The 13,654-nt window shown below is 41.1% G+C and overlaps 1 protein-coding gene across 1 annotated transcript; it reads left to right on the forward strand.

Moving 5' to 3' along the window:
- Positions 1-1,800: 1,800 nt before the first annotated feature.
- Positions 1,801-13,119, forward strand: LOC119898419 (ras-related protein Rab-36-like). The gene is made up of 11 exons (XM_038712596.1): positions 1,801-1,860; positions 3,752-3,835; positions 5,354-5,445; positions 5,545-5,619; positions 6,721-6,822; positions 6,905-6,969; positions 7,077-7,128; positions 10,833-10,914; positions 11,012-11,102; positions 12,694-12,807; positions 12,902-13,119. The coding sequence occupies exons 2-11, from the start codon at positions 3,758-3,760 to the stop codon at positions 12,961-12,963; spliced, it is 813 nt and encodes a 270-aa protein (XP_038568524.1). The 5' UTR covers positions 1,801-1,860; positions 3,752-3,757; the 3' UTR covers positions 12,964-13,119.
- Positions 13,120-13,654: the final 535 nt, after the last annotated feature.

A 13,654-nucleotide genomic window follows, 5' to 3' on the forward strand; every position in this document is an offset into this window, starting at 1 on the left:
AACAAATCACAGCCTATAATAGACTTTACTTGATCTGTGTAACAACAAACGTGTCCTCCCTACAACACTAATCTAACGCCAACGCAACAGGAAAGCAAAACCTGGGAGGCAACACGGCAAAATGTCAGAGAAATGAACATAAAACTTGAACTCAAAAGGGATTACTCACTCTTTAGGATGGAGTAGTAGAGTATGAAGTGTCTAGGAAAGGTCATCCCTCTTTGGGTTCTGCCAAAAGATGCTATTTTGGGAGAGAAAAAAAAAAATACATTCATGTTGGTGTCCAGTTTCAGACAGCCTTATTCAACATTCACAATCAAACACGACTATTAACACAACATAAATTAGCTTATGTAGCTCGCTTGTGCAGAAAACACAACAATAACACATAACTAAAGCTACTCACAACATGCATTTCTGATTCAACATAATAAACAATTGTAAAAAATTGTATTTACAAGATAGATAGATAGATAGATAGATAGATAGATAGATAGATAGACCGTTTTTAGTGACTACTTAATGGTTAACTTACCTGTTAATGCGGTTAACGTTACACTGGTGATTTTTTTTTTTTAACGCTGTATAACGCTAATTTGGGAATATTATCTTATAAGGAATGTGTGTGACAAGTTTGCTTAGTATAAGTAAATCCAGTTGTCCACTAAAACGTCTTAACATTACCGCAAACATTTTAAAACCTCGTGGTAGGTTAGCTAGCATGACGCATTACCGTTAGCCGAGCAGCTAGCTAGCTAGCGTCGAGTAACGTTAAGGTAACGTCAACATTACCTGTGTTCTCTTCATCCCCAAATACTAAAACTAATTGTCAAGAAAAATGGGTTTTTTTAACATGGCTTACTGCGAATAAATAAACTGCGCCGTCGAGAGCCAGTTGAGACACTTTTTACTCACTTGTTTAATTTTTCTCGGTAAGTTTCGTTTGACTTTCTCGCCCGTCGCCGCCACATGACCGGAGGTGCGTTCAAGTGACATTATTGCATTGTAATTAAATGGGCGTAGTTACAACCACGTATTAATCTTTACACTTGTAACTTGTTTTTGAAAAGTGCTCTACAAATAAAGATTATTATTATTATTATTATTATTATAATCACGGTGCCGACTGGTCATTTTTTATTTTTTATCTTATTTAAGACTTGGACCTCTCCCCCTAAAAGCCTCAAAACAACACTTAAGGGGGTCTTTCTTACCTGTAATTATAGATATTAAGTTACAATATATAAGCGCCTCTATGTCCCAATTCACCACTTTTAAGGCTACACTTTTCTGTTTTAAGAAAAGGCATTTAGTTTGGGGAAGATTGAGCAAACTTTTAGTTATTAAATATTTTTTGTTGTTGTTGATTTAATTCATGTGTCTTCTGTATTTTTCCATGCTCCTTTGTATTTTATTTCGGTGTAATGGGACCATCTCTTTTTGGTGATTTCGCACTTTAAAAAAAAACCAACTTCATTTATAAAACTTGTGAAGTTAGTTGAATGTCTTGTCTTGCAGGGTGACAGTTACAAAATTAGCAACAGGCCAAATGCTGGTGAAATATGCAAGTGGCTGATAGATTTCCTTCATTCACCAGCTAAAAAATACAATGGAGTGGAATAATTACTTCTTTCTTTCTTATCTGGATGTTATGGTATCAGCAGTCTTATTTCTGTACAGTATTGGCATATTACAATAATAAATTAAACTATTTATTGCTTTGATAAGGACTGTATGGGCAAGGGTGTTGTTGTCATGGAAACGAGTCCCCCATCAAACAGCGTCCGGGCTCGCAAACAGCAGCGTGCGACTAAAAGCTGCAGAGCGACAGAGGAGATATTTCACGTAGTTACATCTGTGGTGAGTATACAAGCCGTGCGCCAGTCATAGCGAGTTGAACCACAGTGTGACAGAGTGCCATTTGGAAAATAAAAATAAGAAACACTTGTGAAATAACAGGTAGTAAGTGGCGTTGGTTGTGGGATCTGTCTGTCGCTGCAACGTTGCAAACAAAATGTGACTTCCGTTCACGACTTTCAAATTAAAACTGTTATGCTTGCGTAGCAACGATCCAGGTGTAAGCCTAGGTGTCATTTGCACTGGGGACGTTTTTGTCCCCATCACTTTTTGAAAGTATTTGTTAAAATGGCTCTGATAAATTGCTCGCAGCAAGAAATGTTAATTAACAAATGAGAATGCTTTGAGAAAGGTTTATTTGCACAATAAGAAACATGCAATGCAATGGAAATATCTAATAAATGAATGTGAATTGTCTAAGAAAGTAAAAGAAGTTGCTGATTACTACATTATATTTTTATATTTTGTATTGTCACCTTACACCTGAATTTTGTGTTTCCCTTTATATATATAAAAGACATTTCAACCATGAATTGGTCCGGAAAATGTTTCCAAAATGCAGGAAATTAAGTGTTTAATGCTCAAAATCTTCTGGGGGAGGACCCCAACACCTCCCAAATCATATATTACAGTAGTGAATATTTGTTCTAATATCTTATTGTTTTGTTTACGTTTGGGGAGCAAGTGTATCACTGCACTCCTAATCTGAGCCCTTAAATGTCCCCACCACTTTTCAGCAGAAAGTGACGCCCTTGAATTTAAGCTAATGCAGTTTTTATTATAGAAAATTCCATATATATCATATTGTGTTGAGGTTTGGGGAAATGCATATAAAACAAATATTGACCCTATAATTAAACATCAGAAAAAAATTATTAGAATAATAAATAAAGTGGGCTTATGTGAATCTACTAACCAATAACTTGTAGGGTCATGCACAGGGAAGATTTTAGATATTGTGGATTCAAAAACACTGAAAATAGTTTATGGAGTTAAAAATAGAAGCCTTCCAGTTTGTATTGAAAAAACGTTTTAAATTAAGAAAGGGAAAGTATAATTTAAAAGGATTGTTCATATTTGAAACACGTAAACTGAGGACCAATGTAAAATACAGACGTGTTTCAGCTTTGGGAGTTACAGTATGGAGTTTCAAAAAAGCCTTAAAATTTAGGTGTATTACAATTTACACTTATTTCATTTTGTTTTCTTTTTTTAGTTTCTTCTTTAGTTTTGTTCTTTCCTGTTGCTGTTATTTTGCATTCTAGTAGGATAGGCAAAAATAAGCCTTGCACTTCAGCCTATTCCTTTTTTCAGTTGTTAATTGTGTGAAATGGATTGATGTAAACATGGATAAGATTTTTGTAAACTGCATATTAACAATAATTGTCATTCTTTGTACAATATAATGTAAACCCGAAATAAACAAATTCATTCTAAATCAATAGGCTACAAAAACACAACATAATGTGGTAATAAAGAAATGTAGGGTTGAGAATATACTTTCATAGATATTAGCTCGACTTTTGTCTGTCTGCTTTTATTTTAAAGGCAAAGTCACCTCACTTCCGGTGTTGTACTGGATAACTTCACAATGATGCAGCCGTACTAGCATCTTCTAAATAAATAATAGCCTGAATAGCAGTATTTATAATGTCCAGTCTTCAACACTCACTCACACAGTGAAAGGTTATGTGGATGAAATGAACACTGACCATTTTCATTAGGTGACCGTATGCAGATAATGATGCTGAATGAGAATCAGAATTTGGGACCTGATCTAGTCTAAATGCTGTATTTGCATCAGAGAACATATGAAACACACACACACACACACACACACATGGTGTTAGCCTGAATTAGATAAAGCTGACTCATGTTACATATTCTCTCGCAGGCTGCCATGCAGGACAACAGGAATGGGAGAATGCCGTTCCCACCACCCATCTGCAGAGACAGGGTCATCTGGGAATTCCCAAAGGTACATCCATTTTTATGACAATATATTGTGGTGACAACGGTCTGCTCCAGTTTTATACAGGTCCAGGAAAAGGAAAAAAAACTGTGGGATCACTGTGGTTAAAATTGTAGCAGCGCCGGTCTAGAGGATGTTATCTTTATTGGAAAAGTGTGACTTCTACCCAACCTTCCCTGGTAAACAGTGTCAGGTCACCGCGCGCAGGGTAATGATGGGCTGTTCATTTACATTTACATTTACTCATTTATCCAAAGCGACTTACATTTGAGGAACAACATACAAGCATCAACAGAACATCAAATACAGATCTACAACTGACAATACATACTAGTAAGAGCTAATAGAAGTCCTAAAATATTTTAATTGTGTTAAGATTCGACGTCTCAAATGGTTCAATCATAACTTCTGTTTTAGCTTCTTGTTTTTGCTGTTCTTCTTTAGTCATCTACTCATGCTCTGATAGGTCAGGATTGATATCTTTTTCATTTTGTAATGAAGAACTTAAACAAAGAAACTCCTGCACAAAAATAAATTTATTAGCTGGCAATGATCCGGTACTTGACCTTCATTAGGCAAACGGTGTTAACGTAGGGACAAGCCATCTTTTGTAGGAGGAGACTTGTTTGTCTGCGTCAAGTCCAGTACTGTAGATCGAGATTAAGCTTAAATACAACAATAGTATTTAATAGTAGCAATAATATATCGTAACAGAGAGATCTATAATAGATGGATGTAGATTTCTGTATAATGAATGCAATCACAAAAATATATAACATAATAAAATAGTAATGTAAAAAAAGATTTCTTTGCAACTTTTGACCTGCTCGTCACCCTCTGACGCACCTGTCTCACATTATAGATGTGCGAGGTAGTTTTCTGTTCGTAAAGATAACGTTAAAATGGTCTTGAAATCTTAAATCAACGATGCTGAATCTTGCGAGAACAAGGTAGTACTGATAGTAGGACAGAGAAGTGTTTGGCCCTGTTTTTGCCTACAGTACAGTAACCAGCAAGGTGCTTGTTGACTACCTGTACATTATTGTATATTTACTGAACATACATTCCCATCCCCCAGAAGATCAATCCCTCTGACTTTGGGGTATGACTTAAACTTTCTTTTATCAATAACAAATAGATGACAGCCATGAAACTTCATTGATCCCTTTACTTTGAATTTTTGAATTGCCGTCACCAAGTCAGCCTTTTAGTTCCTTTAATATTTAGTTTGGTTTATGACTAAATGCCTGCAGAGCTAATTATATCCCATTAGCTTCAGCTGTACTTTGTGTATATTTTAAATTAATACTTGTTACCAATATAACAACTAAACTTAGACGGTGAACATGGTGAACACAGCACCTGCTCAGCTTGTTAGCACATTAGCATGCTTAACGTTTAGCTCCAAGTACCGCCTCACAGATCCTCTAGCATGACTGTGGATTTATATACTGTATTTTGGTTATAACAGGTATGTGATGTGCAGAATCAATGCTGACTGTACACGTTCCTGTTGTTTTTTAGTGCTACATGCCTGAGACCTCCCTGCAGCTGAAGACAGACTGGGACATTCAGGTCAAAGCAGCCTGTAAAGACAGAGCCGCAAGGCATCAGCCGTGAGTCTCCCGCTTTGTGTGCATTCAGCGTTCTTAGTTTTACATCCCATTCAAACCATTTGTATCTAACAAAAAAAAAATCTGCTGTCTTCTTTAAAGGTGGGACCGACAGAAAATGTCAAAAGTGGTGGTTGTCGGAGACCTTAATGTGGGGAAGACCTGCCTCATTAATAGGTACTTTGGCAACATGCTGTCATTGCTCATGTTCTTATTTGTGCTTATGTCATTTTGTCTGCAGTTAGGCTGTTTTATCTGTTTAAATAAATAAATAAATAAAACAAAAGTAGCCAATTAAGACATAATCTATATAACTGATGACAATATCAAAATCAGATCTATTTTACAGTGAAGAAAAGTTCTTATAGGTCATTGGTTTCTAACCTTTTTGGCTTATGACCCCCATCAAGTTTTCCTCTCAGATTGTTATTATTAGAATACTTTTTAGAGGTTAAAGCTGTAAATATTATAAAGTTATTTACAGGTGCAGGACTAATTTGTGCAGCAGAATTGTTTCCTATCTTGCTGATCATCTCACAAACAATCCGATTTATCGTGTGACTTTTTTGGAGGCTCTCAACCCCAAAATAAACTTCCTCTCACTTACAGCTGCTTTTATTTTCAGCTAAATTGTTAAGTGTTAATGTTTGTATGAACATAAAAAGAATCAACAACTAAGACAAAAGACCTGGGATTAACAGAAATGGAAAAATGTGTCTCTGCTGTGGCCCTGTGGTCCCGTTGCAGGTGTTGCCACATGTGGTCTGCCACTGCGAGGACGATCAGCTGTCCTTCCTGTCTCCCTGTAGCGCTGTCTTTGGCAGTACAGCATTTTATTGCCCTGGCAACATCGGCAGTCCTCATGCCGCATGCCAAATGCACGCTCACGCAGATGGCCGAGGGCATCTTTCTTTTGGTGTCTTCAGAGTCAGCAGAGAAGTCTCTTTAGTGTTCAAAGTGTGACCTTAATTGGCTGCCGTCTGTACGCTGTTAGTGTCTTAACGACTGATCCACAGGTGCATGTTCATTGATTGTTTATGGTTCATTGAATAAGCATTAAAAACATTGTTTACCCACCTATACCATAACGATCTGTAAAGGGTTTTGGATCTTTAAATACAGCGTCCTGAAGAAGGGCCGTTTCTTTTCTTTTTTGCTGAGTTACATCACCACGAAAAAAAGGAAACTGAATATCAAACAGATCTGTGACTGTTGCGGTGGGTTTTCAGCACCATGGACAAAAACTAAACCAACTTGTTGTGTTTGTGTTGTTTTCAGGTTTTGTAAAGACGTATTTGAAAGAGACTACAAGGCCACCATAGGTGTGGACTTTGAGATCGAGAGGTTTGAGATATCTGGAATACCTTTCTCCCTTCAGATGTGAGTAGTTTGATTTTAAATCCTGCATACATGTAACTCTATGTGTTTTTGCCGTTTATGTTAACTTTTTTAAATTTTACAGCTGGGATACTGCTGGGCAGGAAAAATTCAAGTGCATCGCTTCTGCATACTACAGAGGCACTCAGGGTAAGAAGTTGTTGTTATAACTAAAAGATGGTTGTGTGTCTGATGCTAAGTGAGACCATTTTATATGTAAACGAATGATGCTGAAACTTCTTGTTCATCCTTTCCAGTCATTATCACCGTCTTTGACATGGCAGACATTAAGTCCCTAGATCATACACGGTAGGTCTGATTATTACATTACAGCGGGCTTCTTCTACAGTTGTTGAAAGTCTAAAATTCATGCACTTGTATTTAATGGTTCTCTAACTGTCTTCATTTCATTTATTTTATTTATTTGTGCATTTGACAAGGGACAGTGCTCATTAATCAACCAGCCAGAGTTAGCTCAACATGCTAATTTTCATCTGTTGTCCCTGGTCAGTAAATAAAATATCTTCGTTATACAACACAACAGACTTTGAGGACGACTAATTTTCACTCTTGCCACCTAAAAAGAGGCAAAGAAATGTTACTATTTTTAAGTAACTTAATATAGGTTGGGTGGGAATTTAGCGTAAACAGCATTGCTAATCTTGAAAGCTATTTTCACTAAACTATGCTGGTTGGATTAGTTGACAAATCTGCTAGATCTGAATCCATGCCACAAGACAATGCCAACTGAGTGTGATCTTCAATACCAAAAGAAGAACATTTACTCAGCAAACACAGTGACATCTGGTGGCTTGTTAAACCTATTGCAGCCTTTAGTGTTGTAGTCAAGACCAACCAAACCGAGACCAAGTCAAGACCAAGACCAGAGTTTATCGAGACCGAGACAAGACCAAGACTTTTAGGGGCTGAGACCAAGTCGAGACCAAGACCGAGGGAGGGCGAGACCGAGACAAGACCGAGACTTTTAGGGGCTGAGACCAAGTCGAGACCAAGACCGAGGGAGGGCGAGACCGAGTCAAGACCGAGACTTTTAGGGGCTGAGACCAAGTCGAGACCAAGACCGAGGGAGGGCGAGACCGAGACAAGACCGAGACTTTTAGGGGCTGAGACCAAGTCGAGACCAAGACCGAGGGAGGGCGAGACCGAGTCAAGACCGAGACTTTTAGGGGCTGAGACCAAGTCGAGACCGAGACAAGACCGAGACTTTTAGGGGCTGAGACCAAGTCGAGACCAAGACCGAGGGAGGGCGAGACCGAGTCAAGACCGAGACTTTTAGGGGCTGAGACCAAGTCGAGACCAAGTCGAGACCAAGACCGAGGGAGGGCGAGACCGAGTCAAGACCGAGACTTTTAGGGGCTGAGACCAAGTCGAGACCGAGACAAGACCAAGACTTTTAGGGGCTGAGACCAAGTCGAGACCAAGACCGAGGGAGGGCGAGACCGAGTCAAGACCGAGACTTTTAGGGGCTGAGACCAAGTCGAGACCAAGACCGAGGGAGGGCGAGACCGAGTCAAGACCGAGACTTTTAGGGGCTGAGACCAAGTCGAGACCAAGACCGAGGGAGGGCGAGACCGAGACAAGACCGAGACTTTTAGGGGCTGAGACCAAGTCGAGACCAAGACCGAGGGAGGGTGAGACCGAGTCAAGACCGAGACTTTTAGGGGCTGAGACCAAGTCGAGACCAAGACCGAGGGAGGGCGAGACCGAGACAAGACCGAGACTTTTAGGGGCTGAGACCAAGTCGAGACCAAGACCGAGGGAGGGCGAGACCGAGTCAAGACCGAGACTTTTAGGGGCTGAGACCAAGTCGAGACCAAGACCGAGGGAGGGCGAGACCGAGACAAGACCGAGACTTTTAGGGGCTGAGACCAAGTCGAGACCAAGACCGAGGGAGGGCGAGACCGAGTCAAGACCGAGACTTTTAGGGGCTGAGACCAAGTCGAGACCAAGACCGAGGGAGGGCGAGACCGAGACAAGACCGAGACTTTTAGGGGCTGAGACCAAGTCGAGACCAAGACCGAGGGAGGGCGAGACCGAGTCAAGACCGAGACTTTTAGGGGCTGAGACCAAGTCGAGACCGAGACAAGACCGAGACTTTTAGGGGCTGAGACCAAGTCGAGACCAAGACCGAGGGAGGGCGAGACCGAGTCAAGACCGAGACTTTTAGGGGCTGAGACCAAGTCGAGACCAAGTCGAGACCAAGACCGAGGGAGGGCGAGACCGAGTCAAGACCGAGACTTTTAGGGGCTGAGACCAAGTCGAGACCGAGACAAGACCAAGACTTTTAGGGGCTGAGACCAAGTCGAGACCAAGACCGAGGGAGGGCGAGACCGAGTCAAGACCGAGACTTTTAGGGGCTGAGACCAAGTCGAGACCGAGACAAGACCGAGACTTTTAGGGGCTGAGACCAAGTCGAGACCAAGACCGAGGGAGGGCGAGACCGAGTCAAGACCGAGACTTTTAGGGGCTGAGACCAAGTCGAGACCAAGACCGAGGGAGGGCGAGACCGAGTCAAGACCGAGACTTTTAGGGGCTGAGACCAAGTCGAGACCAAGACCGAGGGAGGGCGAGACCGAGACAAGACCGAGACTTTTAGGGGCTGAGACCAAGTCGAGACCAAGACCGAGGGAGGGCGAGACCGAGTCAAGACCGAGACTTTTAGGGGCTGAGACCAAGTCGAGACCAAGACCGAGGGAGGGCGAGACCGAGACAAGACCGAGACTTTTAGGGGCTGAGACCAAGTCGAGACCAAGACCGAGGGAGGGCGAGACCGAGTCAAGACCGAGACTTTTAGGGGCTGAGACCAAGTCGAGACCAAGACCGAGGGAGGGCGAGACCGAGTCAAGACCGAGACTTTTAGGGGCTGAGACCAAGTCGAGACCAAGACCGAGGGAGGGCGAGACCGAGTCAAGACCGAGACTTTTAGGGGCTGAGACCAAGTCGAGACCAAGACCGAGGGAGGGCGAGACCGAGACAAGACCGAGACTTTTAGGGGCTGAGACCAAGTCGAGACCAAGACCGAGGGAGGGCGAGACCGAGACAAGACCGAGACTTTTAGGGGCTGAGACCAAGTCGAGACCAAGACCGAGGGAGGGCGAGACCGAGACAAGACCGAGACTTTTAGGGGCTGAGACCAAGTCGAGACCAAGACCGAGGGAGGGCGAGACCGAGTCAAGACCGAGACTTTTAGGGGCTGAGACCAAGTCGAGACCAAGACCGAGGGAGGGCGAGACCGAGTCAAGACCGAGACTTTTAGGGGCTGAGACCAAGTCGAGACCAAGACCGAGGGAGGGTGAGACCGAGTCAAGACCAAGAACAGGGCGGTCGTTAACGGGAACAACACATTTTTAATTAGCTTTATTGGTTGCATTAGAAACAATACGTTTTACATCCAATCAAACAAATAATTCAGACAACGCAAAAGCAATTTACTGATATGCCCAAAGTGATGGTCTTGAAATAAAATTCTGAGTCCTCAATGACCGAGACCGAGTCCAAAGCAGTCGATTCCCGAGACGAGACCAAGACCATCAAAAAGTGGTCTTAAGACCGGTCTCGAGCACTACAACACTAGCAGCCCTTCAAGACTGGGGCGACAGACAGCAACCAAGTCTGAAGACCTCAGAACTAGAGTGATGAATTCTAGGTACAATGTCATGTATAAGTCAGAGATCTTTAGCCTGATAATCAGACTGTCTTTGCTGACCAAACTGGAGATGTCAGTGTTGATTCAGAGATCTGGAACCAGACTATTATTATTATTATTATTATTATTATTATTATTATTATTATTATTATACTATTATACATATTTCAACTGTTGGTCTTAATCACATTCCGGAAACAGCAAAATTTAGCTTTTGAATCAGCAACTATGCTTAAAAGGCAAAGGAAATTTTACTGTATATGTACAGTAAAATTCTAATATTCTAATATCAGCTGCAAGTGTTGCACCGTGCACAATGTAAAACCTTTTTGTTTTGTTTTCATAGCCAGTGGTTGGACGAGGCCTTGAGAGAAAATGAGCCTGACTCCTGTTCCATCTTCTTGGTTGGCGCTAAGAGTGACCTGCTGGTGAGTGTATTTTATATTATATACAGAATATATGTGTGTATATATTTTTTTTTATATACACAGTTTTCTTCTAGTACTAAACTGTATTGTTCTGAAGCCCTTAGACGAAAGGCAGAGGACAGAAAAAGATGCCATCAGGATAGCAACAGAAATGCATGCAGAGTTTTGGGCTGTTTCGGCTAAAACAGGTAAAATCAAGAGCTCACACTCGTGCTGTATCGTATGTTAAGATAACATATATATACAATAATGACGATTCACAGCTGTATCTTTCACTTCTTGTTAACTGCCTGAATGAAATAAAAATCTGGTTGTAATATAATCTACTCAAAGTCAACAGCAGAACAGAGCTAGTGCTAATTGCTCCAGAGGCAAGGCAAGTTTATTTGTTTAGCACATTTAAGCAACAAGGCAATTCAAAGTGCTTTACATAAAACTTAAAAGCAACATAGGGAAATATAAAAATAACAATATACAATTAAAAAAAAGAGTCAAATAGAAAATAAAAACAGGGTTAATTTTTATTTGTCACTGATTATTCATAACTCAAGTCTAATGAGTTACGAATAATCAGGCTTTTCACCTTCCATTGTTTTGCTTTTTTTAGTTCCCATCTCTCTCACCAGTCAAACCTAGTACAATGTTTATTATATTACTTACTTATTCACAGTTGTCACTGTGAATCCAGATTGGTTGCGCTACAATCTCGTTAAATGCAGTCAAAACAGCAGAGAAAAAAACCTTCAGCTCTACTCAGCCCTGCCAGGACGCACCAGACAGCGGCGAACTATACTAGAGATGCCCTGTTAAGACTTCTGAGAGAGGAGGAACCGACTTAAAAGTTTCAAAAAGCAAGAAATCTTACCCTGAAAAGCAGAACAGAGAAAGTTACAGTGTAAAATGTTAATAAAAGAATTAAATGGAAAATAAAAACAGGTAATCAGGCTTTTCACCTTCCATTGTTTTGCATTTTTGATTCCCCATCTTCTTTATCGTACGAAATGTATTCCCTCTTATTCGCAATCGTCACAGTTATCCCAGATTTAAGCAGTCAAAACAGCGGAGAAAAGGGGGTCGGAGATCTCTCACAACCTGGGTGTCATTTTGGACTCCACCGTCTCATTTTAGTCAAACTCATCACTAAATCTGCCTTCTAACACCTCAAGAACATCTCCAGACTCTGGCCTTCACTCTCGAACTCTCTGGCAGAGTCACTTCATACATCCTGCTTGGCCTTCTGCAGTGGTGTCCAGTTCGGGGCACCGAGCAAAGTCCTGGACAGACTCCAATATGTGCAGAACTCGTGTGAGGGGGTTAAGCTCACACCAGGCCCTGGCACCACATCAACCCAATCCTTACTCACCTTCACTGGCTCCCATACTCAAGTCAACATCAACGCATCAACTGCAAAATCCTCCTCCTCACCTATAAATTCCTCCATGCCATTGCCCCCCAGTACCTACTGGACCTTTTCCCATCCCTACACCTAATCCCAGAATCTGTGGACTTTGGGGACAGAGCCTTCAGCGTCGTAGCCCCCACCCTTTGAGACTCCATCCCTTCAGAGATCTGCAACGCTCCCTTTCTGGAGTCTTAAAAAAAAACAAAAACAAAAACATGCTAAACCGCACCTGTTTACTGAGGCCTGTATTTTGTATGTGCATGTGTTTTTTTATGTGTAATGTGTAAAGCGACATTGGGTCCCTTGAAATACGCTATAGAAATATTAAGTTATTATTAAAATAAACTTAATAATAATAAACTTTTTCCTATTTCCAGGGGAGAATGTGCAGGGGTTTTTCTTCAGGGTGGCAGCTTTGTCCTTTGAGAAGTGCATTCTTAATGACATGGAGAATGGGATGCCTGTTAGCATCGGACATGGAAATAGCATCAGTAAGTAATGAGCGAACTCCTAATGCGCCAACAAGCAAAGATGTTGATACTGGAAACGTGTAAACAAGTATAAAATAAATGTTTGTCTTGACAGAATCCGATGGTGCCAACCTGGAGGAGCGTGCACCCCGAGACACGAAGGGAAGCTGCTGCTGATGAAAAGAGGAAAGCGTAACCAAACAGAGGCTCTATTCTGAGCTTAAAGTGACTGACCATGTTCCACTGGACTGAAATTTGTCTTAGAACATGTTCCATTAGCTCATCAAAACTGCCATGTATTCTGACAGTTGGCCTGAAAACCAGTTGTTATTAGATTAATCTGCCAATAATGGATTGCTGATACTAAATCTTCAGTAGTGCCTGGACCAGACTCATTTGGGACAGGCAATTGTTGCCTCCTGGTAAAAGCCTTGTATAGATGCTTTAGATTGTTTTTAGTTTGTTTCTTCATACAGTAACGTTGTGGAATATATCTCAGCCATTATTATGGGTTGTATACAGATACATTTTTAGTTAATTTAAGAAAGGAAACAAAATGTTTATGTTTACTTTCAGGTAATAAAAGTGTAAATTGACTATAAACTCAACATATATAATGGCCACAGCATTTTGATTCAATGGAATGAACAGCTTATGTTAGCCGCTGCATATTTATGGGACCAGTATTTTTGTCAAACTCTAATAAAGTGGTTTACTGAACTTTTCTTTCCTATTCATTTTCAAAAATGTGAAAAATGGCTGTGCAAGAACGCTCTCTCCAATCTCCCTTGATCATACTTCCATACTAAAGTCAGACTTTTACTTGTAATGGAGTATTTTCTCAGTGTAATATTACTACTTTTACGTA

This window comes from Micropterus salmoides, unplaced genomic scaffold (genome assembly GCF_014851395.1).
Source record: "Micropterus salmoides isolate LMB-PRFRI ecotype aquatic unplaced genomic scaffold, ASM1485139v1 Ms_hic_scaffold_1115, whole genome shotgun sequence".
Lineage (NCBI taxonomy): Eukaryota > Metazoa > Chordata > Actinopteri > Centrarchiformes > Centrarchidae > Micropterus > Micropterus salmoides.

What these genes read in the sequence shown, in the direction of transcription:
- LOC119898419 (XM_038712596.1), top strand. Translation starts at nt 3,758, where the DNA reads ATGCAGGACAACAGGAATGGGAGAATGCCGTTCCCACCACCCATCTGC. An exon ending in AAGACCTGCCTCATTAATAG is followed by an intron (nt 5,620 to 6,720) that starts GTACTTTGGCAA and finishes TGTTGTTTTCAG; the next exon opens with GTTTTGTAAAGACGTATTTG. An exon ending in ATACCTTTCTCCCTTCAGAT is followed by an intron (nt 6,823 to 6,904) that starts GTGAGTAGTTTG and finishes TAAATTTTACAG; the next exon opens with CTGGGATACTGCTGGGCAGG.